A 27,803-nucleotide genomic window follows, 5' to 3' on the forward strand; every position below is an offset into this window, starting at 1 on the left:
TGTATGTTGTGTGTAGTGAATGCGTGTGTGCACCAAAGTATGTTGGGGTGTGTTGAGGTGTGTGGGAATGTATGTGTGCATGCGTGGGTGGATGTGGGTATGCGGTGCGTGTATATGTGTGCGCGTGTGGGTATGTAAATGTGCAGGGGCTGGAGAGAGTGGGGAGGACTTTGGGGAGGGGGGCAGGGGAGACCCCTATCAGTGCCAGGGAAGGAATTCCCTGGCACTGATAGTGCCTACTGCTATGTTTTTCGTGGTGGTGTGCTTGCCACGACAAGCATGGCGGTAGGAGGGGTCATAATCCCGAGGGTGGGATTGCGACGGCCGCCTGGCTGGAGACGGAAGTCTCCAGCCCAGCAGCCGTTAACACCCTGGCGGTCGGTGTGTTAAAGTGGCCGTCTGTGTGAGCGGTTTCCGCCGTGGTCATAATTCAATTTTTTTTACTGCCGGCCTGTTGGCGGTATTACCGCCACTTTATCACCGACCTCCAGGGTGGTAACAAGGGCCTAAGTTATTCACAAGCATCTTAGCTGCCTTGGTCTCCTTATGGCAGGCCTAAATGCCGTGGATTATGCAGGTTTTGTGCCACTATGCCAATGCAGTGATAACACAAAACATAGACATCTTATCAATAAGGCCCAATGCTCTGATAAAGAGAGAGAGCGCTCCTGACCATCGATGCTGAAAAGGCAGTTGATTGGGTCCATTGGTCATACCTAGAGGCCACTTTTTAACACTTTGACTTCAGTGATCGATTTCGTACATGGATCCTCAGGAACTATGGCCACCCGACCACGACCGTCCAAGTGAACAGGTGAGCATCAACTTTATTTCCCACATGCCAGGGAATGAACCAGGGGTGGCCCCTCTCACCCTTGCTATTTGCATTATACATGGAACCCATGGCCAAACTTATATGCAATAACCTTGCCATTAAGGGCATTCCTTCTGGGAGGAATGACCACACTATCAGTCTCTATGTTGACGATGCCCTTGTGGCTCTGGAGGAACCAGCCACATCACTCTAGGCCTTCCTGGAGGAACTGGAGACCATCTGACAAGTGGTGGGATTTTGCGTCAAAGTCCACAACTCCGAAGCACTTAGGCCCCTATTATGACATTGATGGGCGGCGAAGACCACCTGCCAAATCCATAAAACCATCAAGCCGCCTGTGTGGCCTGAGCCCTGCCGGCCCTATTATGGTTTCCCCACTGGGCAATATTTCCATCCGCCGGCCCAGTGAGGAACAGGGCCGTAACATTAAGTGACGCTGGGGTCATAATGACCCCCTTAATCTCTTCCTGTCATGACACTGGAGTCAAAGCTAGCCCATCAATAGTCACTTCATTGGGCGGCTTCCTTTATTCCACAATTGGGAATCCATCTTTCCTCCACAGCTAGGGAGACTGTACCACTAAACTACAAAACTCTATGCCAACTCATCAAAACCGACTTGGCCAGATAGAACCAATTGCGTCTTTATTGGCTTGGTGTCATGGCCACCCCGAAAATGTCGGCCCTGCCAAAGATCTTGTTCCCATTTCAGGTTCCACAGGTGGAGCCCCTGGCCAGTTCCATCCAGGCCCTACAGATAGACATAAATTGATCTGTGTGGGCAGGGGGTTGGTCTCAGATGAGGAGAGAACTAAGCTATAGACCCCCAGGGGAGGGAGGCCTGGGTGTCTCCAAGCTCCTACAATATTACCAGATGTCACAAATTTGGTTCCTCGTAGGATGGTCTAGAGAGAAATCAGAAAAAACATTGGGTATTCATAGACAGTGCTGTTGCGAGACAGATTTCTCAGAAAGTGCCTTTTGTCCATAGAAGAGCCACACCGTGAAGGTTCACCTATCCCCAACCATGAAAGTTACCCTAGAAATCTGGGACTGAGTGGGAGAACACATGGGCCTGACCTTGTTCCACTTTGTGCTGACGCCGACATTAGGCTGTTAGAAAGTCTATTATTGGTAAGGGCAGGTAATTACCTTCACCTAGTAATAGGCCACTAACCCCCACTTAGGTCCAGTTAGGTCTCAATAAATTAAACCCAGCTCAACCCTTGGTAGCTTGGCAAAGAGCTATAAGGCTTAACTTAGGAGACAACTGTGCAAAGCATATAAAAATCAAAAAACAGTAAATAGGTAAAACACAAAACACAATAAAAAATCCAACACCAATTTATAAAAATAGATTATATATGTATCTTTAAACTGACACCAAAATTATTAAACTCTGATAAAGGGAACAAGAGACACGAATGTTTAGAGAATTAATGTTATCTAGTGCATTGAAGCAACTAGTGCTCACAGGGTTAAAAAAGGTCATACTGGAAAGGGACAAAGACCCGAGTTCAGGCCACCCACGAGGTAACACTGTCACCCTTACTTTCAGAAGTGTTTCTAGATTCAGGAAAGTGGTCCACCGCACCAGCCAAGTGTTCAGAGACTCTGGTTTGCCTCTTGGGGTCTGGGACTACAACTCCCACAATGCACCTCTTCAACTTGTGCAGTTGCTCCAAACGTCTCCAAACTTCTGGATCTTCTTCCAGAAGTTTGACTACATATCCCAGAACATGGTCAGAATCCTCAATTGCCCACTGGACGCTGGCCAGCTGGGCTCTGCTTGCAGGACTTGATGCAGGGGACTCTGGGCAGCTCATTTTGTACCGAAACAGTAGAAGGAAGGCAAAGTCCTTTTAGTGGTGAAGCCCAAGTGTGCAGCTGGTGCAGTCCTTCAGAGTGCAGTGTCCAGGTGCAGGTCAGGGGTCCAGCAGGGCAGTCCATCTTCTTGTTCCTTGTAGGGATCTGAGGTATGGGTGCAGCTCTGCCATATTTAACTTGCCCTGGGTGAAAAACAGGGTGGTCCTGGGTATCCAATCCCAGGCAGGCTCCTTCCCTTTTGATGACCACTTCCTTAGAAATGTGGCAAAAATCAATCCCTGGGAGCAATATTCCTCAGAAATCCAACATGGCTGAAAATTATTTTTGGAGGTTAGATCTAGCTGAGCCCACCCACTGGTGTGGCTAAAAATCATCTCTTGCCTTCTCCTAATCTAATCAAGAGGGCACCTAATTGTCTGGGGTTGCAGGATGTAAGAGAGGTGCTCGGCTGCTCAAAATGTCCTTCCTTGACTTTGGAGACCAGGTTGGCCGCCCTCCCCCTTCCTGCTTCTACACCTGCTGAGGCAGATCTCTTCTCCCAGGCACATCCTTTGTGTTCAGCACAAGACACTTCACACCTCATCAGGGCAGCCTGGCCAGGCCGCCAGACGCTAGCCAATCAGAGAAGAGACTACAGAGCTGAAGTTGGCAACTTTCAGGAAGAGTTTTAAAACTCTTTACCTGAGCTAGTTATATTAAATCCAAGAGTTGTGGGATTTATTATAACAATCAATTTGAAACCAGAGTCAAGATATCTGACACTTAAGGTGACATTGTTGATTAAAATAAGGTCTCCCCATTTTAGCTTAGGGAGGCCATTAACTACAGTGAGGGAAAAATGAAGTTGGCTGTTTTACCTCACCAGGGCTTATCAAACAATTTTTATAAGGTCCCTACTTATCATTACGTGGCACCCAACCCGAGGGGCACATGGGGCACACCTTAGGGGTGGTTTATAGTACAAATAAGGTTGTTTAAGACTTTGGAAGTACTTTAATTCCAAAGCTGAATGTGCATATAACTTTAGTTTAAAAGCAGGCAGCAAGGCAGGCCTGCCTTTAAAATGACACTGGGCACCTCAGCAGTGCTCCAGTGGGTGCACTACCTATGCTGGGGCCCCTAACCCTACATGCCCTACCATATGCTAGGGACTTAGGTTGATACTGCCAATTATAATTAGCCTAATTTGCATATCCACTGTACACAGAGCACTGGCCCTGGGACTGGGAAGCGGTATCCAGGGCACAGCCAAGAGTCAGTAACCACCAGTATCTGGTCAAAACATTTGGGGGTGACCAGGGCAAAAAAGAGGACTTTACTACATAGGCAATGCCGCTTTCATCCTGGGCCTCAACCACGTGGCACTCTCGCACTGGCAGAGAGTTGGTGCCACTTAGTGGGTCACCTATTTGATGAGGAAGATCTCCTGTCCTTTGACCAACTCTGTATCAGCTATGCACTTTCTGAAACTGAGATGTTACTCTTTCTTCAAATTCACCATTAGTTGACACAACCGACAGTTTGTGCTGGGGTGCAACACCCGCTTACATTTTTAGAGAAATGGCTGGTGACCAAAACATCAGACAGACGTCTTGTCCTAGAACTATACAGCCTTCAATGACAGACCAGCGTGCAGGTTATTATAATAGGTCAAAGGCACTGGGAACTGGCGCTGGGGTGGCAGTTGGCACAGCAGGAGTGGGAGTGGTGTATTACTGAGCAAGACACATGGCCCGCAACACAGCCAGCATAGAAGCAGCCACCAAAATTGTCACTTATTGGTAGCTCAAACCAGTATGCCTCCCCAGAGGCAACCCCTGGAGAAGCAGAGTACTTCTCACTTTTTTCTCTTTTTCACACTTTATGCTACCCCTAGACATGCTTTCATTTTACCTCTATTACGTAAATTAAGACCTATTCACTATAAGGATGCTCTGACATATTCTCCAAAATTTTCAGAAATTCAAATTTGTGATTATGTATTAAACTTTATTAGATCTGCTATTGCTATTAGGAAACTGTACTAACATCTTTGTTACCATTCCATGAGCTTATAATGGATAAAAATTGTCATGAATTTGGATATATTTTTATTATTGTTTAGCACTTTTTATTGTTTGTATAGATTTAGAGAACGTTTTATAATATAAGAATTGTTATGAATTTGTAAAATACTAAAGAGTAGCAAATTTATTTTTAACTATGCTCTGAATCGTTTTTATGATCTTGTTCAAAGCGAGAACTAATTATTATACCCTGGGTTAATTTTAGTTTTTAAGCACTACATTATATTGTTTTCTTAATTTTAGGATATGTTCTTGTAATACAAGAACTGATATGAATCTGCTTAATTCTAGTGGCTAGCAAATTTCTCTTTATATATGTCCTAATGTGCTTTTGTGATTTTGTACTGAGTGAGGATCTCCTACTATATTTTAGGGAATCTAAATAATTTGAGTATTATATTTTATTGTTTTATAATATTAGAAAATGTCTTGGAACACAAGAACTGTCATGAGTTTGTACAATCTCAAAAGGTACTAAAATTACTTTCATCAAACTTTTCTTCTATCTCTGTAAGGGCAAATTGGACAGATACATTTAGGTTGTTATGGTAGTCTAATTATGTTTTGGTATTGGGCTATCCATTTAAATTGGCTATCATTCTGTTGCCTTGCCTTTTTAAGATATGTGACTTTGTATGTACTTTTGTGGCAAGTGCCGAATAAAGATATTTTGACTGACTGACTGACTGACACCATAGACTCTTAGTATTGCTCTTTTTGTTCAGAAATGCCTGATTAAGAGATTTGAACCATAAAAAGGTCTGCAAAATAAAAAACTTTGGGCACTTGCTCATTCATTTTTGTCCGCTGAAGAAGTGAGAGTAGCCACCTTCATCTACCTTGTCAAGATGGGTCAAAATTTACATTGCCATGACCCTTCAAGGCAGTAACGATAAGGTTCCCATTATTATTAAACCACATTCCAATAGAAAAATGTTGGCTTCTTGGGCTGAATTGTCAGGGGTCTCAATAACTGAGATATGTGATGCAGCCACATGGAATAATGGATCCATGTTTATTTCTCATGACAAACTTGATGTAGCAGATCATTTTGAATTAGTTTTTGGTAATTCAGTTTAAAAAGGTGCCACAATCTCTGAATAATTATCCCTTATATTCGTGGCAGGTGTTTTTTTTTCTTTCATCTCACTATGAGACTGCTGGATGGTTAAATATTTACTTAATTTTCACGAGCATTCTTGTGTAGGCCTGTCCTAGTTGTGCTGATGGGGTATAGTAGCTTGGTTTGCATCACTGAAGTAAGGAATAGGACAAATGAGGTGATGGGGAGGTAATAGCCGTAATTTATTACTCTGATACTTCTCATCTGCTTCAGTATTTATGACCTTCTCTCCCTTCCTCCCTGCTTCCTCATCAGCCTGTGTTTGTTAAGGACTTGTTGCAAACAGGAAATGGGGTGAGAGGGTGAAGGGTTTAATAGGATATTTACATGGACCTGTGGAAAGACAAGAAAGCTTTTGAATGGATGAGGGAGTCACAGGAATGCAGTCACGTTATTTTTTGAAGTAAGTACTGGGATGAGTGAGAAGAATTTGAGTAATGAAGATTACCTTTAAGCAATTCAACCATTATAGAATGTAAGTGTCGTAGTTGTTTGTTGGACCTCGCCCTTTTGGCAGGTCCATCCCCTGACTTTTTGCCTCCTTCCCCTTATTTTATTTTTGACCTCTCGCTGTTGCCTCTAGGACTTCGAACACTTTATCACTGCTGATACCAACCAAAGTTGGTATGATTGGTACCATTAAGTCACTTGTACAGTGGTATCCCTATACCCAGGCCCTGTAAATTAAATGCTAATAGTGGGCTTGCAGTGCTGCTTGCGCCACCCACTGAAGTAGCCTTTCAAACCTGTCTCAGGCCTGGTAGCGCAGGGCCTGCATGCCCAGTTTTCTGCAACAGGGACCGGGCATCTGAATGTACTTGCCAGGACCAGAACTCCACTTTTATTACATGTAAGTCACCCCTACGGTAGGCCCTAGCTAGCCCTATGGACAGGGTGCTATGTATGTAGAAGGCAGGACATATGCCTAGTAGTGTGGCCTGTCCTGGTAGTGAGAAACAGCCTATTTGGTCTCTCACTACCGTGAGTGCTGCCTTCTCATAGGATTGCATTGGAAATGCCCTGCCTTTTGTCTAGGGGGTATTGTCTGATTTATTGTCTGATTTATGAGGGGTAGCGCAGGCATGTTTGGTATGGTTGTAATGGTAGTGAGAAATGCTGCTTACTGGTGTAGGTGGAATGTTTTATTATCATTACAGAAATGCCACTTCTAGAAAGTGAGCATTTCTCTGTGCTTATGACTCTGGTGTTTTGCATTTTGACTCCAATCCACGTCTGGGCAGAGTGACAGTTGGGCTTTGTGCATACTTTTCAGACAGCCTGTACACAGGGAGGCTGGTGGTGTCACAGAGGTGCATCTGCATTTTGAATAGTCTTCCTGGGCTGAGAGAAGGGAGAGGCGGGTCACACATGCATCTGTAAAGGCTGTGCCCTGGCCTCACACAAAAGGGCCGTTTACCCACAACTGATGTTTGGAGGCTGTGCTAGAGGAGAGAGGGGACACTCCCAGAACCAGTTGTAACTGGTTGGAACCTCATTTCTCCTTCTTTGTGGAACCTTTGCAAAAATGAGTATAGGTACAGGGGATTTTTCCCCACAATTTGGAGACATTTTGGAACAGGGCACAGAATGATGCTGGAGGGACTCACCAGGAACCGCCTGGGACTGCTTCTGCTGTGCTGACCTGACCTGTGACCTGCTTGGCCATTTGGAGGAACTGGCAACTGTCTGCATTCACCTTGTGCTGGCCTGCTGCTGGGCCCTGCCACCCTGTGCTCCATGGTACTATGTCCCCCACGGGCAGGGTGATGTGACCCTTGACCCCTGCAGCTGCATAAAGAACAAGGAGTGCTTCATTTCATCATGTAGCACCTTGAGAGCACTTTCTTTCTGGTTGCTGTGCGCTTGGAAGCGCCGTGGCCATAAATCATCCAGCACTTTGAAAAGTGCTTTTGCCTTTTTTATTGCCCCCGCGCTCGTAGGGCGTCACCATGAAGGGATTCACTGCCACAACATAGGCGAGCGTGTCACCGTGAAGGGATTCACAGCTGTGACCTGGGCGCCTTTGGGAAATGGAGCACGTCAGAATTGCTCTGCATCCTATGCCCCCGGGGCACAAAGAAAAGGGGAATCGGAGCAAGTGTGCTCCTAGCATGACCCCGGGGCAAGGCAAGCTCTGAGGAGAACCCCCTGGGCAAAAGCAGACACCTACTCTGGTGCCTGCCCTCTGCTGCGGCTCGGGCGGGCTCTGTGCTGGTCAGAAGGAGATGGGCAGGGAAGGAAGCCTCAATCGGAGGCTCCCCACTGGGCCCCTGCTGCTGTTTTGAGGACAGGCAGGGGGAAGGAAGCCTCATCGGAGGCTTCCCCTGCCCCACCGGAGGCCTGAGTGTGTCTTTGGAGACTGCGGGTGGGGCAGAAGCCTCGCCAGAGGCTCCCGGCACCACAAGGTCTCCCATTTGCCCTCAATTGCTGTGTTAGCTTTAGACCCCCCTGTGGAGGGCCAGTTGCGGCCTGGGGGGGTCAGGCAAGAGATTGCAGACCCCCAGGAGGGGCCCGATATAAAACCAGAAGGGGGTGTGTGTTACCCTCTCCCCCCAGATTACCGCCAGGCCCCCGTTTTGTGCAGTAGAGCGCAGACCGGGGAATCCCTTGTTTTCTGCATAGGCACTAGAGGTGCCTTTTCATCAGGGCAGTAGGTACTTCTTATCGACATATTATTTCAATTGTTCCTAGTATGGACATTAATGATTAATATGTTTTTCTGGTTCTATGATGATGTGCCATATATGTGCTGATGTTCCTTTTATGGTCATTCTATTACCATATGTGTATGAACATTAATGATGTTTATATGACAAGTGCATTTCTTTAGTAATGTGTTCCCAACTACTGCTTATGTTGGAGAATAATTAGTAATCTCTGTTATGGGGGACTACTGCTGATCTCTGCAGATTAACTATGGTGTAACATTCTGACAACTGTTTGAGTAGCAGGATATTACTGACATGTTGTGGTTGGTCTAATAATTATGTTGGGTACAATACAGTTTATTTTCCTATTACTTGGTGTTGTGTTTCCTTTGTGGTGGGGATAGTGCGCCACAGGTGTTGTGTGAGTTGTGCAAACGCTTTACACATTGCCTCTGGGATAGGCCTGATTGCTCGTGCCAAGCTACCAATGTGGGGAGCAGGGGTTATCTTGGACGTGTGACTCCCTTGCCCTGACTAGAGTGGGTGTGTTCTGCCTGGTTCAGGTGCATACCCTAGCCAACCAGAAACCCCATTTCCAACATTGTGCCTATTGTTGTGGGTTCCCACACTACTGCAAAATGTAATCGGATTTGTTCTCACAAAGTCACGTGCATGGACTGACATTTTCTTTAACAGATTTACTACATGATCTTGAAATACAAACAACCTACCTCCCCTTGGAGTGGGTCATAAAATCTTTGTAAGAGCTGAATCGTGGTACTTTTTCCACTGCCGCTGGAACCGACGAGAGCCATGGTCTTCCCGGGTTCTACAGTTAGGTTTAAACCTTTAAGAATCTGAAAGGTAGGTGCACATATTACCGATACTGAAATATGACAGAAAACAGTCATTGTTAGAAAGGCAAAAGAAAATATAAGCATTCAAACCTCATCAGCAAAGGCCTAACTGTAAAGACAGATAGTTGTGGTAGTTTGACTGCTCACGGTACATAAATTAGGATTTACTCATTAATATTATTAGTCATTAAGTTATTAGCTATTTATTAATTGCCATGCTCGCAGATCAGTCACGGGCAGGTTAAAAACACATTGCCTATCTCTATTCACGAAAGCGGGAGGTAGCTGTGTAAAATTAATTGAGTGCTCCCTGGAAAGGACAACAGAAATGTACGTCTAGGAGACAGGCGTTGCTACTACAAAGCCAGGAGGGTCTCTGACTTTCGGGGCTCGTCTCTCCTGTGCAATTCCTGTTCTAATGCAGCACTGTTGCAGGAGGAAGAGAGATGTAACCGTCCATAGGTCTCTTCCTGTATTGTAAGACCCCATATAATAGCGTAAATGCTAGAGATTCATCCTCCTGGTCACTTTATTTAAAGCTATATCTGACATTACCAGATCACAGGAGTGACATATAAGTTTACATAGGGGCAGTGGGTAACAAGTTACATGACAAAGCAAAGCACATCGCACAAACAGTGTGGAAGTTTCTGTGTGAGCATTTCAAAAATATTTGTAAACACACAATGTTGCATAGCTCAAGAAGGGTAAAAAAAATATTAATTAAAATCGACTATTTGATAGATGCATAGTTTCAATGTGACGCTAGGTGGCGATAGCGGATTATAGATATGCCCGTAGTGTTTTACGAACACTACAGCTCCGTTAAAAGATGTTGCTGGCATAGATACTCCTCTCTTGAAAAGGTAGCTGTATGAGACTAATCATGTATACAATGATTTGTTTAAACCATTTAAATTAGATCAGTCTCGCCATAGCATGTAAGGCGACTTTCAGAGATGTCAAATGGATTTAGGGATTGCAGTTTTCTGACACTGGAGTGTTGATTCAAATTCATCAGTTAGGATGGAAGGCTTCATGCTTATGAGTAGTTTTACCTGGTACTGATTAACACTATTTAATATCTCAACAATCTATCTACATCAACGAAAAAAGGAGTAGTGACCCATTGCATTTTAATCTAAGTTGCCTTGACAGTGGTGTGTTTTTCAAGCTAAGAGGGCAAAGAAGACCTTTACCTCATTGTAGAAAGAGACTCCAATGTAGCGCTCCAGGTTAATCATCATTGGCAAGCTCTTCAAAGTGCTTGTTATAGGGGAGCTGAGAAGATCTCAGGTTTGCTTGAAACCTTGATACGTTGTGTTGAAGACAGTCCTGCCATGTTTAGGTCTGCCGCACTATGTTAGCACTCCTCATTATTATGACAGCACTCTTATCAAAGACACAATCCACCTTGCTAATGCTTGTATTAAAATGCATTGAAAATGACCGTTAAATATATATTTTTTTTATTTCTTAGCACATTGCTAAAAAATAATTTAATATTTCGACCTGGTGGTTATAGATGGAAAACTTGTTTTGTTACCGCCATCTTTGGGAAATTCATCAGAGCCAACAGACCAACTTTCATTTGATGTCACCACACGAGAAAGAGAGGAGGCAAATTAAAGACCCTTCCCTACCTGCTACCTAAATACGAATATTGAAAAATTTGATTCCATGACTACTAGGACCCACTTAACAGAAAGCACAGCAAAGGTTTTTATCAGTAGTTTTCTAGTGTTCTTTAGTAGGCTGCTGCCTAAATGGGAAATAATATGCATATTAACCATATCTTCAGTGTGTGTTTTTTGTGAAGCCAACAACAAAGGGAAACAAGCATTTGCAATGCAATGGGTCTCGCATTTTCTCAAGTTAGAGCTATTAGCGTTGTAAATTCCTAACTGGACTTTTCTTGCCACATAAATTGAAAATGGAAAGTAAAACAGTTGACATAAGCAAACCGATTCAAAGTGCCACGGCCGCCATGGGCATGAGCGCAAAGGAGAGACACAAAAGGAACGCATCGGCAATCATGCAATTATCCACATAACAGGGTTGATGGCCAAGGCGGTGACAAAACTGCCCCAAAAAAGTACAAACGTAAAGCACCTACGAATGATAGCAAAGGATTTTTGAAAGGCAAGGCCATGAACGAGTGACAGTGATGGGCGTGCAGTGGGTGTGGTTAAAAGCCTACAGATAGATTACAATGGGCCAGAGTGCTTGATCGCTTGAACTTAAAAATAAACTGCAATGACTCAGTTGTTTAAAATAGGACCAGCCAGTGTAGAAAGCAATAAACAGACATTTCAGTTTCAGTAGTTGCGCTTTTTTTTGCAGCCAGCACAACACAGAAGTGAGCAACATTTTACCCAAAAATTTACATTGTGACTGCTGGATGTTGGAAAGTGGATTACTGGTAAGGGCAGGTAAGCACCTGCACTTAGCAGTAGGCCACTAACCTCCACTTAGGTCCAGTTGGATCTCAATAAATGAATCCTCCTCTCAACTCTTGGTAGTCTGTCAATGAGCGACAAGGCTTAACTTAGAAGAAGTGTGTAAAGCATTTAAAAATCACAAAACAGTAAATAAGTAAAACACAAAACACAATAAAAATTAAACACCAATTCATAAGAACAGATTTTATTTTTATCTCTAAAATGACACCAAAATGATTACGATCGGATAAGGGGAACCAGAGATATGAATTATTAAATAATTATTATTTTCTAGTGCATAGAAGCAACTAGCAAAGGGTTAAAAAAAGTCACACTGGACAGGGACAAAGTCCATCGTTCAGGCCACCCACGAGGTAACACTTACTTTCAGAAGTGTTTCTTGATTCAGAAAAGTGGCCCAAGCATGAGTAAAGGGTGCAGAAGCTCTGGTTTGCCTCTTGGGGTCTAACTCTACAACTTTCACAATGCACCTCTTCAACTTATGGAGCTGTTTACAACAGTTGCTCCAAATGTCATCTTCCAGTGGTCCTTTTTGGGTCCTTGAAGTGTCCACAACTTGATCCAAGATTCCAGAAGCTCAGAGTTGCTCCTTGGTCCAAGGGTAGGTCGCTCCCCCTGCCGCTGCAGCTCCTCCAGCTCCTCCAGGTTCCTGAGTTCCTGAGACCCACCTCACAGTAAGTACCCCCCACCTCCCAGCCCCTCGCCCTGCCCTACGCTACTCACCCTCTCTCCTGCTCCTGCTTCTTTTCTTCTTTTCTTCTTCTCTGTTCTTCCTGCTAGCTCCTCATCTGTAATCTTCTTCTGTACTCTTCTTCTCCCCGTCTTCTCTCTTCTTCTGTGTGCTTCTCTGCCTCTCCTGTCGCCTCTCTTCTTCTTCATCTTCTTCTGAGGTTTTCTGCCTGTCTTCTGCCTTCTGTTCTTCGTATCTTCCTCTGTGATCTTCTGCTCTTCTGTGAACTTCTGCTCTTCTGTGTTCTGTGTTCTTCTGGACTCCTGTTCTTCCGGTCTTCTGTTCTTCTGGTCTTCTGTTCTTCTGTTCTTCCGGTCTTCTGTTCTTCTGCTCTTCCGGTCTTCTGTTCTTCTGTCTTCTGTCTTCTATCTTCTGTCTTCGGCTCCTCTGTCTCCTCCGTCTTCTTCTCCCCGCGCCTGCCCTCCTGCTCCTGCCTCATCCCCCTCCCTCACTCGCCTCCCCCTCTCTATCACCCCTATCTAACCCATTCGCTATCTACCTCCCTCTCTCCTCTTATCCACCTATCCCTCTAGCTCTCTATCTTACTATCTAACTCCCTCACTCTCCACCTCCTCCTATCTACCTATCTCTCTATCTATCTATTTCTCTATCTATCGATTTCTCTATCTATCCATTTTCTCTATCTATTTCTCTATCTCTCCCCCCTTCCCGCCACCCCCTCTATTACCTATCTTCCTATCCTCTCACTCTACCTCTCACCCTCACCCACCTCTACACTCCCCCTCCCCTATCTTCACAACCCTACTCCTATCTCTCTCCCTAATCTCCTAAACCTCCTAACACTCACCCCCCTCCACCCTTAAACCTCCCTCCCCAGCTCTTCTCATTCTACCTGTCCCCCCCTCCCTCACACTTTCCCGCCGTGACCTCCTGCACGCCCCCGCCCCCCAGCTCCCATTCGCCCCCAGGTGACCCCTCCTACCTCATATGGCAGCCGCTGCGCGACAGTGGTAGCGACCCTTGACCCAAGGGTAGGTCGCTCCCCCTGCCGCTGCAGCTCCTCCAGCTCCTCCAGGTTCCTGAGTTCCTGAGACCCACCTCACAGTAAGTACCCCCCACCTCCCAGCCCCTTGCCCTGCCCTGCGTTACTCACCCTCTCTCCTGCTCCTGCTTCTTTTCTTCTTTTCTTCTTCTCTGTTCTTCCTGCTCGCTCCTCATCTGTAATCTTCTTCTGTACTCTTCTTCTCCCCGTCTTCTCTCTTCTTCTGTGTGCTTCTCTGCCTCTCCTGTCGCCTCTCTTCTTCTTCATCTTCTTCTGAGGTCTTCTGTCTGTCTTCTGCCTTCTGTTCTTCGTATCTTCATCTGTGATCTTCTGCTCTTCTGTGAACTTCTGCTCTTCTGTGTTCTGTGTTCTTCTGGACTCCTGTTCTTCTGGTCTTCTGTTCTTCTGGTCTTCTGTTCTTCCGGTCTTCTGTTCTTCCGGTCTTCCCATTCTTCCGGTCTTCTGTTCTTCTGTTCTTCCGGTCTTCTGTTCTTCTGTTCTTCCGGTCTTCTGTTCTTCTGCTCTTCCGGTCTTCTGTTCTTCTGTCTTCTGTCTTCGGCTCCTCTGCCTCCTCCGTCTTCTTCTCCCAGCGCCTGCCCTCCTGCTCCAGCCTCATCCCCCTCCCTCACTCGCCTCCCCCTCTCTATCACCCCTATCTAACCCATTCGCTATCTACCTCCCTCTCTCCTCCTATCCACCTATCCCTCTATCTCTCTATCTCACTATCTAATCCCTCACTCTCCACCTCCTCCTATCTACCTATCTCTCTATCTATCTATTTCTCTATTGATTTCTCTATCTATCCATTTTCTCTATCTATTTCTCTATCTCTCCCCCCTTCCCACCACCCCCTCTATTACCTATCTTCCAATCCTCTCACTCTACCTCTCACCCTCACTCACCTCTACAACCCCCCCCTATCTTCATAACCCTACTCCTATCTCTCTCCCTAATCTCCTAAACCTCCTAACACTCACCCCCCTCCACCCTTAAACCCCCCTCCCCCAGCTCTTCTCACTCTACCTGTCCCCCCTTCCCTCGCACTTTCCCGCCGTGACCTCCTGCACGCCCCGCCCCCCAGCTCCCATTCGCCCCCAGCTGACCCCTCCCCCCCTCCTACCTCATATGGCGGCTGCTGCGCGACAATGGTAGCGACCCTTGACCCAAGGGTAGGTCGCTCCCCCTGCCGCTGCAGCTCCTCCAGCTCCTCCAGGTTCCTGAGACCCACCTCACAGTAAGTACCCCCCACCTCCCAGCCCCTCGCCCTGCCCTGCGCTACTCACCCTCTCTCCTGCTCCTGCTTCTTTTCTTCTTTTCTTCTTCTCTGTTCTTCCTGCTCGCTCCTCATCTGTAATCTTCTTCTGTACTCTTCTTCTCCCCGTCTTCTCTCTTCTTCTGTGTGCTTCTCTGCCTCTCCTGTCACCTCTCTTCTTCTTCATCTTCTTCTGAGGTCTTCTGCCTGTCTTCTGCCTTCTGTTCTTCGTATCTTCATCTGTGATCTTCTGCTCTTCTGTGAACTTCTGCTCTTCTGTGTTCTGTGTTCTTCTGGACTCCTGTTCTTCTGTTCTTCTGTTCTTCCGGTCTTCTGTTCTTCCGGTCTTCTGTTCTTCCGGTCTTCTGTTCTTCTGTTCTTCCGGTCTTCTGTTCTTCTGTTCTTCCGGTCTTCTGTTCTTCTGCTCTTCCGGTCTTCTGTTCTTCTGTCTTCTGTCTTATATCTTCTGTCTTCGGCTCCTCTGTCTCCTCCGTCTTCTTCTCCCCGCGCCTGCCCTCCTGCTCCTGCCTCATCCCCCTCCCTCACTCGCCTCCCCCTCTCTATCACCCCTATCTAACCCATTCGCTATCTACCTCCCTCTCTCCTCCTATCCACCTATCCCTCTATCTCTCTATCTCACTATCTAACTCCCTCACTCTCCACCTCCTCCTATCAACCTATCTCTCTATCTTTCTATTTCTCTATCTATCGATTTCTCTATCTACCCACTTTCTCTATCTATTTCTCTATCTCTCCCCCCTTCCTGCCACCCCCTCTATTACCTATCTTCCTATCCTCTCACTCTACCTCTCACCCTCACCCACCTCTACAACCCCCCCTCCCCTATCTTCACAACCCTACTCCTATCTCTCTCCCTAATCTCCTAAACCTCCTAACACTCAGCCCCTCCACCCTTAAACCCCCTCCCCCAGCTCTTCTCACTCGACCTGTCCCCCGTCCCTCGCACTTTCCCGCCGCGACCTCCTGCACGCCCCCGCCCCCGAGCTCCCATTCGCCCCCAGCTGACCCCTCCCCCCCCTCCTACCTCATATAGCGGCCGCTGCGCGACAGTGGTAGCGACCCTTGACCCAAGGGTAGGTCGCTCCCCCTGCTGCTGCAGCTCCTCCAGCTCCTCCAGGTTCCTGAGTTCCTGAGACCCACCTCACAGTAAGTACCTCCCAGCCCCTCGCCCTGCCCTGCGCTACTCACCCTCTCTCCTGCTCCTGCTTCTTTTCTTCTTTTCTTCTTCTCTGTTCTTCCTGCTCGCTCCTCATCTGTAATCTTCTTCTGTACTCTTCTTCTCCCCGTCTTCTCTCTTCTTCTGTGTGCTTCTCTGCCTCTCCTGTCGCCTCTCTTCTTCTTCATCTTCTTCTGAGGTCTTCTGCCTGTCTTCTGCCTTCTGTTCTTCGTATCTTCATCTGTGATCTTCTGCTCTTCTGTGAACTTCTGCTCTTCTGTGTTCTGTGTTCTTCTGGACTCCTGTTCTTCTATTCTTCTGTTCTTCCGGTCTTCTGTTCTTCCGGTCTTCTGTTCTTCCGGTCTTCTGTTCTTCTGTTCTTCCGGTCTTCTGTTCTTCTGTTTTTCCGGTCTTCTGTTCTTCTGCTCTTTCGGTCTTCTGTTCTTCTGTCTTCTGTCTTTTATCTTCTGTCTTCAGCTCCTCTGTCTCCTCCGTCTTCTTCTCCCCGCACCTGCCCTCCTGCTCCTGCCTCATCCCCCTCCCTCACTCGCCTCCCCCTCTCTATCACCCCTATCTAACCCATTCGCTATCTACCTCCCTGTCTCCTCATATCCACCTATCCCTCTATCTCTCTATCTCACTATCTAACTCCCTCACTCTCCACCTCCTCCTATCTACCTATCTCTCTATCTATCTATTTCTCTATCTATCGATTTCTCTATCTATCCATTTTCTCTATCTATTTCTCTATCTCTCCCCCCTTCCTGCCACCCCCCTATTACCTATCTTCCTATCCTCTCACTCTACCTCTCACCCTCACCCACCTCTACAACCCCCCTCCCCTATCTTCACAACCCTACTCCTATCTCTCTCCCTAATCTCCTAAACCTCCTAACACTCACCCCCCTCCACCCTTAAACCCCCCTCCCCCAGCTCTTCTCACTCTACCTGTCCCCCCTCCCTCACACTTTCCCGCCGCCTCCCACCTCCTGCACGCCCCCGCCCCCCAGCTCCCATTCACCCCCAGCTGACCCCTCCCCCCCTCCTACCTCATATGACGGCCGCTGCGCGACCGCACCGCTGGCGCGCCAGAGGCAAGCCCGTCTGCGCCTGTCCGTGCCTGGCCCGCGCCCAGCGCCATGACCCCTGGTCCCCAGCTCTCTCAAGCCCCGCTGATCCGCTACAACCCCACCACCCTCCACGCCCTCAACCCAGGACGCTCCAACACCTGCTTCCTAGCTCACCCCAAACGCACTCATGGACCCTTCACCTGCAACTCCTGCAAACGCATCTTCCACCACGCAACTACCACGACCACAAGCCCACGCGCCATCAACCACCTCAAGTGCATCCTGGTCAACGCTCGCTCCGTCCACAAGCACGCCGTTGAACTCTGGGACCTCCTGGACTCCACAGCACCGGACGTCGCCTTCATCACGGAGACCTGGATGAACGCCTCATTAGCTCCAGACATCGCAACCGCCATCCCCGAAGGCTACAAGATCTCCAGAAAAGACCGCACCAACCAAGTAGGAGGAGGTATCGCCATCGTCTTCAAAGACTCCAACAGCGTCTCCACCTCCACCGAAGACACCCCTCTCGCTGCTGAACACCTGCATTTTCCGATTCACACCGACCCGAGGACCACCCTCAGAGGATCCCTCGTCTACCGTCCTCCCGGACCACGCGCCCCCTTCAGCGACGCCATCGCCGACTTCATCTCCCCGCACGCCCTCGCCTCACCGGACTACATCCTCCTAGGCGACCTCAACTTCCATCTGGAACAAAACAACGACCCCAACACCACCACCCTGCTCGACAACCTTGCCAACCTCGGCCTCAAACAACTGGCGAACACTGCCACCCACATCGCCGGACACATGCTTGACCCTATCTTCTCCGCCAGCAAACACGTCTTCTTCAGCCACACCTCCGCTCTACACTGGACCGACCACAGCTGTGTCCACTTCACATTCCGACGCGAGACCCACCACCTCTGCACTCAACCCATCCCTCGTCGACAGTGGAACAAGATCCCCGAAGAACAACTCTTCTCCGCACTCGCCGCCAACCAACCCACACTCACCACTGACCCCAACGACACAGCCCTCAGCCTCACAAACTGGATCTCCAACTGCGCAGACAACCTTGCTCCCCTCAAACGCACGCATCGACAGACCAACACCAAAAAACCTCTCTGGTTCTCTGACACCCTCAAAGAATCAAAGAAAACTTGTCGCGCCCTCGAGAAGGGCTGGCGCAAGGACCACACCGCTGACAACATGACCGCCCTCAAGAACGCTACCCGCGAACACCACCGCCTGATCCGCGCTGCTAAAAGCAACTTTTTCACTGACATACTGGACAACAACAGCCACAACAACAGAGAACTCTTCAGCATCGTCAAGGAATTCTCCAACCCCAACGCTAACGCCAACACCGTCACGCCCTCACAGGATTTGTGCGAATCCCTCGCCACTTTCTTCCATCGCAAGATCAGCGACCTCCATGACAGCTTCGGACACCAGACCCAACCTAACAGCACCGAACCCGCACCCCCAGCCATTACCCTCAACAACTGGACCCACATCAACACTGAAGAAACCAAATCCATCATGAACTCTATCCACTCCGGCGCCCCTTCGGACCCCTGCCCTCACTTCATCTTTAACAAAGCCAACAACATCATCGCCCGCACCTCCAGACCGCCATCAACTCATCTTTTTCTTCTGCTACCTTTCCCGAATGCTGGAAACACGCCAAAGTCAACGCCCTACTAAAGAAACCTACGGCTGACCCGAGCGACCTGAAAAACTTCCGCCCCATCTCTCTTCTGCCTTTCCCAGCCAAGGTAATAGAGAAGACCGTCAACAAACAGCTGACCACCTTCATGGAAAACAACAACCTGCTCGACCCTTCACAAACCGGATTCCGAACCAACCACAGCACGGAAACCGCCCTCATCTCAGTCACTGACGACATCAGATCCCTGATGGACAACGGTGAAACAGTCGCCCTCATTCTCCTCGACCTCTCGGCTGCCATCGACACCGTCTGTCACCGCACCCTAATCACTCACCTCCGCTCCACCGGGATCCAAGGCCAGGCCCTGGACTGGATCGCCTCCTTCCTCTCAAACCATTCCCAAAGAGTTTACCTCCCTCCGTTTCGCTCAGAACCCACCGAGATCATCTGCGGGTTACCTCAAGGCTCATCGCTCAGCCCGACACTCTTCAATGTCTACATGAGCCCCCTCGCCAACATCGTTCGCAAGCACAACATCATCATCACCTCCTACGCCGACGACACCCAACTTATACTCTCCCTCACCAAGGACCCCGCCAGCGCCAAGACCAACCTTCAAGAGGGTATGAAGGACGTCGCAGATTGGATGAGGGTCAGCCGCCTAAAGCTGAACTCTGAAAAAACGGAAGTCCTCATCCTCGGCAACACCCCGTCCGCCTGGGACGACTCCTCGTGGCCCACGGCCCTCGGCACCGCACCAACCCCCACAGACCACGCCCGCAACCTCGGCTTCATCTTGGACCCTCTTCTCACCATGACCAAGCAAGTCAACGCCGTGTCCTCCGCCTGCTTCCTCACCCTCCGCATGCTCCGCAAGATCTTCCGCTGGATCCCCGCTGACACTAGAAAAACCGTGACCCACGCCCTCGTCACAAGCCTCCTGGACTACGGCAACACCCTCTACGCCGGGACCACAGCCAAACTCCAACATCGCCTGCAACACATTCAAAACGCATCGGTCCGCCTCATCCTCGACGTACCCTGCAACAGCCACATCTCCGCACACCTGAGACACCTGCATTGGCTCCCAGTCAGCAAAAGGATCACCTTTCGACTTCTCACCCACGCACACAAAGCCCTCCACAACAAGGGACCGGAATACCTCAACCGACGCCTCAGCTTCTACGTCCCCACCCGCCTCCTCCGTTCCTCTGGCCTCGCACTCGCTGCCGTCCCTCACATCCGCCGCTCCACGGCGGCTGGGAGATCTTTCTCCTTCCTGGCGGCCAAGACCTGGAACTCCCTCCACACCAGCCTCAGGACCACCCAGGACCACTCCGCTTTCTGGAGACTCCTAAAAACCTGGCTATTCGATCAGCAGTAACCCCCCCTTTCCCCTAGCGCCTTGAGACCCGCACGGGTGAGTAGCGCGCTTTATAAATGTTAATGATTTGATTTGATTTGATTTGGTAGTTGGGACTACAATTCCCAGAATGCACCCAGTCAGAATCCTCAAATGGCCACTTGATGCTGGTCAGCTGGGCTCTGTTTGCAGGACTTGATACAGGGGACTCTGGACAGCTCCTCTGTACCTATAGAAAACAGGGAGTCTCTTCTTGAAGCAGTGGAAGACATACAAAGTCCTTTTAGTGGAGAAGGACAAGTTTGCAGTTAGTGCAGCCCTTCAGAGTGCAGGTCAGGGGTCAATTAGGACAGCCCTTCTTCTCCTTTCTCTTGCTCCTTGTAGGGATCTAAGGTGTGGGTGAAAAACTGACAGTCCTGGGTATCCAATCCCAGGCAGGCTCCTTCCCCCCTTGATGACCACTTTCTTAGAAGTGTGGCAAAAGTCAATCCCAATGAGCAACATTCCTCAAAAATCCAACATGGCTGAAAATTATTTTTGGAGGTTAGACCTGGCTGAGGCCACACACTGGTGTGGCTAAAAATCATAAACACACCCCTCTCCTGCCCTCTCCTAATATAATCAAGAGGGCACCTAATTGTCTGGGGTTGCAGGATGTGAGGGTGGTTTTTTGCTGCTCCAAATGTCCTTCCCGGACTTTGAAGACCAGTTTGGCCGACCTCCCCCCTTCCTGCTTCCCGACCGGCTGAGGCAGATCTTCTCTCCCAGGCACATCCTTTGTTTTCAGCTCAGGCCATTTCACACCTCATCAAGGCAGCCTGGCCAAGCTGCCAGAGGCTGGCCAATCAGAGAAGGGCACTACAGAGCTGAAGTTGGCAACTTTCAGGTAGAGTTGTAAAACTCATTACCTGCACTAGTTATATTAAATCCAACAACCAACAATGGCAAATTGTGGGATTTATTATGATTTATTATTATGATAATTATTTTGATACCAAACTCAAGGGATGTGTCCCTTATGGGGACTTTGTTAATTAAAATAACCACTCCCAATTTTAGCCTATCAAGGCCATTCACTACAGTGAGGGAAAAACAAATTTGGCTATTTTACTTCACCAGGGCTTATAAAGCTATTTTTATAAGGTCCCTGCTAATAGTTACCCTAGGGGTACTAAAGGGTACGCCTTAGGGGTGACATACATGTAAAAATAAGGTCGTTTAAGACTTTGGAAGTACTTTTAATTCCAAAGTCGAATGTGCATATAACTTTAATTTATTTAAAAGCAGCCAACAAGGCAGGCCTGCCTTTAAAACGACACTGGGTGAGTGCACCTATGAGTGTACCACCTATGCTGGGGTCCCTAAACCTACATGCCCTACCATACACTAAGGACTTATAGGTAGTATTAGACTTGGCATCATTGGCATGGTCTCCCCTAACGTTTTGCCTCTGCTTCCCAGGTTGCTTCTGTGAGCTGGACTCGGTTTTTGCTGTTTTTGTTTGCTGTGGACACTTTACCACTGCTGACCACTGCTAAAGTGTAAGTGGTCCCTGTATAAATTATATGTGTACATTGGCTTATCCACGATTGGCATATTAGATTTACTAGTAAGTCCCTAATAAAGTACAATAAAGGTTCCCAGTGCGTGTGAATCAAATGCTACTAGTGGGCCTGCAGCACTGGTTGTGCCATCCACATTAGTAGCACTGTAAACATGACTCAGACCTGCCACTGAAGTGTCTGTGTGTGCAGTTTTAAACTGTCAATTCAACTTGGAAAGTGCACCCACTTGCCAGGCCTAAACCTTCCATTTTTATGCATGTAAGGCACCCTTATGGCAGGCCCTAGGTAGCCCCAGGGGCAGGGTGCAGTGTATGTTAAATGTGGGACTTGTATTTATGTGGTTTACATGACCTGACAGTGAAATACTGCCAAATTTGTTTTTCACTGTTGCAAGGCCTATCCCTCTCATGGGTTAACATGGGGACTGCCTTTAAATATTATTAAAGTGCAGATTCCCTTTGGGAGCAGATAGACATGTGGAGTTTGGGGTCTCTGAACTCACAATTTAAAAATATATCTTTTAGAGAAGTTGGTTTTTAGATTGTGTGTTTGAAAATGCCACTTTTAGAAAGTAGGCATTTTCTTACTTAAACCATTCTGTCATCACCCTACACTCAAGCAGGGGCCACTGAGAAAAGCAGAAGTCGGGGCAGGTCAAGCTGAAGCACATGATCAGGCATGACGCTTCATGCCGCTGAGACAACCCAGTAGAAGCCACATCTAAAAAAACACACACAGTCAAGAAGGTGAACAGAGCATTAGCGAAATGAGCAGAAGGGATTCCAACAAAAGAATGATTACAGTTGATGCTAGTAGTAGGGTCCTGTAATGTAAGATGGTTGCCAGAAGGTGCTGAATCCCCCGTACTGAGGCAGTCAAAGCTGTGACCCGGACCGTGCATCCCACAGGAGCCACAATACAGACGGACAGGCTACTGTGGAGAGGACGCGGAGAGGACACTCAGCGCACATGCTGCACGCCGCACGTTGACAGGAAGGGGAGAAGCCATTGCTGATCGCCAGAGCGGCTGGGGGCAGATGGCACCCGCTGGGTGGCAGACGGTGGACGGCGTATGAGCTTTGCCAGCCCCTAGCAGGCCCACGGACCCAGCACCAACGGCACAGCCCCCGTCTGCTCTCCAGTGTCCTGCAGGCAGATCACGCACAGGATGAGCACAGGGCTTGGCAGGACTTGGCACACAGCAGTGTGAGTAGATGCCAGTGAGGCAGCTTCTACCATAGACGGTGGGTGGGTGCCCAGAATATAACAGGAATTACCACCATGTCACCAGGCCAAGCATTGTCAAAGCTCACCTATTAATACCGCCAACCAAGAAATTAAATTATAATCTTGTCTGCTGCACGCCTTGCTTCTACCGTGCTCGTGTCCGCCACCTGTGTGTTACAGCCTCTAAGCCTTTGTGTGCGACTCCCCAGAATTGTATGGAATCGAAGTGACCAATGGAGTGTTGGAGCAATTGAATTGTATCCCACTCTGCAGTACCCTGATGTGCTTGTTGGTCAGAGTTTAGTATTGAGGGTTGTGGGCAGCTGGAGTCAATACATACAGTGTGTGGGGGCGGCGGTAGCGGATTTAGAACTAGGAAAGCTGGGAAGCTGAGTATTGGAGATATTGAGAAGTTATAGAGGAAACTCCTTAATAGACTTTACCCACTCATAGGGGAACTAGGGGCCTTAGCATGCACTCAAGCAAAGGGCGGACACGAGGGGATGTGGCTCAAAGAAGGGCAAGAAGTGGGTTGCCAGGACAAAGGGATCCCCAAAGGACTGCTGGCTTTTGGGAAATACTGTTATTAGTCCTGAACTAGGAGGAGATGTGCTCCCGTCATTTGCATTGATATCACATCAGGAGGATGCCCCGAACACTAGCAGGAAAGGAACAACCTTAACACCATTGGGTACATCCATTAAAGAATTTGTAGGGAAATACTTTAGAAAGGCTCCTAATGTACCCCAGGTCACGGAAAAGAAAAATTCATCAAAATGAATCAGCTCAACGCTGAATGGCTCACGACCAGTGACTCGTTTTGTTTATAGGCTGAGGTGCTGTTCTCAGGGGAAGGGAGTGGAGGGTTGCATTTGCTGGGGCCAGAGCCAAGGTTATCCTCCACGCCCTCTCTGTCCCCACAAGCAAGGATTAGCCCTAGGCTAGAGGAGTGTTATCCTGTGTTGGAGAATGAAGGGCTTGAAAGGGAAGAAAAAGGGGATTTATCCCCCACCATGTACAAACAGTTGGCTTCAGGTTTTGAAACAACTGCAATCCCTGCAGCATCCCTGAAGTTATGTTTTTAATGCAGAAAACTTTACAGGCTATCCTAGAAGTGCTGACAGCAAATAACGGCCTAGGAAAATCACATAAAAACCAAATAAAAGGGATAATGGGAGAGTTGAGACAAATAAATAGCTGTACGCTAAATCTGGTGCGGCCAGTGAAAGAGAAAAGGGATCAGGAGACAAGTACACCGGTTGAAAGTGGTGAAGGAAGGTTAAGTGATGCAATAATGCCAACGACGATCCAGACAGAATATATTTCAAAACAACCAATGCTGGTGATGAAAAGAGGCCAATGGTGGATGAGAAAGGGTTATATGTTATCCCTTGACATACTAAGAAGCAAAAAGAGGAAAATTAAAAGGAAAGGGTCCACGAATAGAAGGGGGAGAAGAGTTCCTAATATAAAGTCTATAAAAACCCCACAACAGGAGCAAGAAGTGGTTATCTCTAAAAATGGAACTATATCTCCAGTGAATTCTAGGTTAGTAGATGATATTCAGCTACCTAAAGTGACGAGGTGCCCCAGAAGGATACTAATGAAAGGAAATAAGGAAAATAAGGAAGATAGGGTCACAGAAAGGAAAGCAACAATTGGTAAAGCCAGAGCAGAGGAAAGATTAGAGCATCAGGAAAATCCACAATCGATGGAACTCAGGGAAATGAGGAAGTTAGAGTGTGTTAATCGAAGCAGGAGCAAGTAGGTGTACCTAAAACCGTGGGGAAGGGAGATTGGGAGGAAACGGCAGAGGAAGCTTAAGCCCTTGAGTGAGGTAGATTAGGAATCAGCTTCTTCATACAGCCATTTGGTTTTTTAATGGAATTTAGGAGGCTATAAGAAACATGAAAAACAAGATTCATTTAAAGAAAGGTTCGTAAAATATGATATAGCATGTTTCCAGGAAACCTGGTGAAGAACTGGAGCCAATAGATGGTTTTTTAAGGCTCTTTAAAGAAGCTATTAGGAAAGGCCCGGGCCGTACTTCGGGTGGCCTAATTACGTTGACCTCAACTAGAATAGCTAATATATTCACAGAAATAGAAACAAAAAGTCGCTAGTTACTAGCAGGATAGGTAGATCTTTATAATGTCATCGGAGGGACTAGACAGCTTATCATAATAAATGTATACATCCAGCCGAGGATGACAGCAGATTATCATACCCAGCATAGTCTATTTGAGGATGATTTGGAAGTAATATGCACAGGGAATATAGAGCAGTTAGTCCTGATCTTGGGAGATTTTAATCATAAATTAGTCCCAACAAGTAATAGTATATGCTATAAAGAGTTGATGTTAGCTGCACATATACCGCACGCCGTCTTCCCTAGAACGGAGAGTAACGCTCGGGATAGTGCCTTAGTTAGATTCTTAGGCTCCTTAGGTCTGTTCTGTATTAATGGCCTCTTGGAAACAGACCTCCCAGCAAAGCAGACTTTCTGAATAGGCACCTAGGGTTGCCCTATTGACTATGCCTTCGTAAACGCCTGGCACTTCAGTGAAGTGACGAGCTTTGAAGTCGTACACCTAGAGGGTAGTGACCACTGGCCCCTACAGCTAACACTCAGGAAAGGGACAAATGCCACAAAAGAAAGAGGAATACTGGTGGCACTGCAGGTGGAGTACCCACGTTGCTTAACTACCCGAATTACAGAAAGTAGCTTAAAAGTAGTTAATGATCTGATCATAAATTATAGAGATCTTAAAGTAGAGGAGGATACTAGCGATATATTTAAGGGATATAATAGGGAAATTGAACAAGTAGCAGATTGTTTGAAGGTATAAATCAAAAGAAAAGATAAAGCTGAGGGCCATATCAGAAGGTAAAAGAATATCTGGTAAAATCAAGAGTGTAGGCTCCAGAAGCTGAAAGTACGGAAATTGGAAAGAGAATTTAGGAAAAAGCGCACCAAGGCAATAGAACAGCTGTTAGGAAACGTGAATATATAAATACAAATTGAGAAGAAATTTTAGATGTGATAGAAACCCGCAATATCAGGAGATTCTGGCAGTTGATTAAGGAGGGGAAGCTAAGGGGCATATTAGGTGTTTAGTTGGAGAAGAAGATTGGAATAAGCATCTGTGTAAACTATATAGAGGGAAGGATGGAGCAGAAGAAGGAAATAAAATTGCAGTAGGTGGGGCCCTAAGATCATCTTACTCCCTGAAAAAAATAAAAGACATAATTATGGCTCTTAAGTTAACTAAAGCAGCAGGCCCAGACAACGTGCCTGCAATAATAATAAAAAAAATTGGTGATTGGTGGGCAGACCTTTTTTATGTCACCTTTCATAAAATCCTAGACTCTGGCTGTATCCCAGAGAATTGGAAAGGTGCAATAATAAGGCCAATCCACAAAAAAGATGACCCAACACATCCAAAGAATTATTGTCTAATTAGCTTGTTGGACGTGGGTGAAAAAAACTTTGCAAAGTTATTACTGGGGCAAATGAAAGCATGGGTAGAGTCAAGTAATTTGATCCCTGTAGAGCAAGGGGGTTTTAAAGAAGGCCACTCACCAATAGATCATTGCTTTAGTCTTTGCGCACTAGCAAAAAAATCAATAGAGATACGAGGATGCCTGTTCTGTTGCTTTGTGGACTTCCGTGCCGCTTTTGATCGCGTGGACCGAAATTTGTTATGAGGTATGTTGAAGCGGCTCAGGGTTGATGTCAACTTACTTTTCCTCCTTCTGGGACTACACTCTCAAAACTGGGTCCAGGTGATTTTGGATACTGAAGGAGCACTTTCTAAGAAGATGCCTCTGACAAATGGGTTGCGACAAGGATGTGTCCTGGCCCGCTATTGTTTGCTATATTCTGTCTGATTTGCTAGGGGTATTGAAGGAAGTTAAAGGCCTTTCTCCAAAAATGGATGGCACTCATATCTCCAGTTTGTTATACCCTGATGATTTGGTGATAGTGGTATGACAGAACGAGGGCTGCAAGGAAAATTAGATACCTTTTACACTTATTGTCAAAATAAAAAACTTATAGTAAATTTGGACAAAACTGAATAATGGTGTTAGGGAAAAGAAAGAGGGAGTTCTCCTGGTCTCTGGGAGCTGATAAAGTACAACTAGTTGATACAAATTAATATCTAGGAATGTGCTTTGATTCTAATCTAATATGGAAAGAACATATTGAGACATTAAAAACCACGGCAGTAACAGCGGTCCCTTCGCCCAGTACTTTCTGAGTTTAATGTTATGGTGAGCCCTCAATTCAATTTCAATATGGGGTGGAAATTCTATCCCTTGCTGGAAAGCTGAATTGGGATGCAGAAGAAAGCAGATGTGTAAAACGATTGCTTTCGCTCCTACCAACAAGTATGATTCAGGTAATAAGGGTGGAATGCCAAATGATGGGCTGGAGCTATGAGGGAATGCAAGCAGGATTTCAATATTGGCTGAGTCTGTCTGATGGGAGATTCCCAAAATCGCAAGACTATGTAAAAGGGAAATACAGGCAAGTGAGCTGAACTGGGCAGCCCAAGTGAGAGGATGGCTAGAAAAGATCTGTGCCTCTTTAGGCTTAGCGCCTACACAGTGGGAAAGAGAACAGATTCCAAAATAGGAATTGCGTGCTGTGATTAGTAATAGGGCTAGAGAAGCAGATCTAAGGTATCTGGAGGGAAAAATATCCACCCAGTTTCTGTTGCATAGGTGGAGAAATGAGGGAAATTGTCCCTATATAGAGTCTCTACCGAACCCAAAATTAAGGGATGCACTGTTACAATTTAGGTTTGGGCTAAATCCTTTCTATATGGATCAAAAAATAAAAATTGTAATTAGAGATAAATTGGGCTTATGTACATGTGGCTTAGAACAAGAATGTAGTACCCAACACATTTTATTGGA

At 47.1% G+C, this 27,803-nt stretch overlaps 1 protein-coding gene across 8 annotated transcripts in view; it reads right to left on the bottom strand.

Moving 5' to 3' along the window:
• Nucleotides 1–27,803, bottom strand: part of LOC138262021 (ATP-dependent translocase ABCB1-like) — a 920,359-nt gene that overhangs the window by 552,411 nt on the left and 340,145 nt on the right. For all 8 annotated transcript variants that reach the window (XM_069211673.1, XM_069211677.1, XM_069211676.1 and 5 more), the window contains one exon: nt 9,231–9,356. In XM_069211673.1, the coding sequence (XP_069067774.1) occupies nt 9,231–9,356 (126 nt within the window). The remainder of the gene's footprint in view (nt 1–9,230; nt 9,357–27,803) is intronic.

The sequence above is a fragment of the Pleurodeles waltl genome, chromosome 10 (assembly GCF_031143425.1).
Source record: "Pleurodeles waltl isolate 20211129_DDA chromosome 10, aPleWal1.hap1.20221129, whole genome shotgun sequence".
In the NCBI taxonomy this organism is placed as follows: domain Eukaryota; kingdom Metazoa; phylum Chordata; class Amphibia; order Caudata; family Salamandridae; genus Pleurodeles; species Pleurodeles waltl.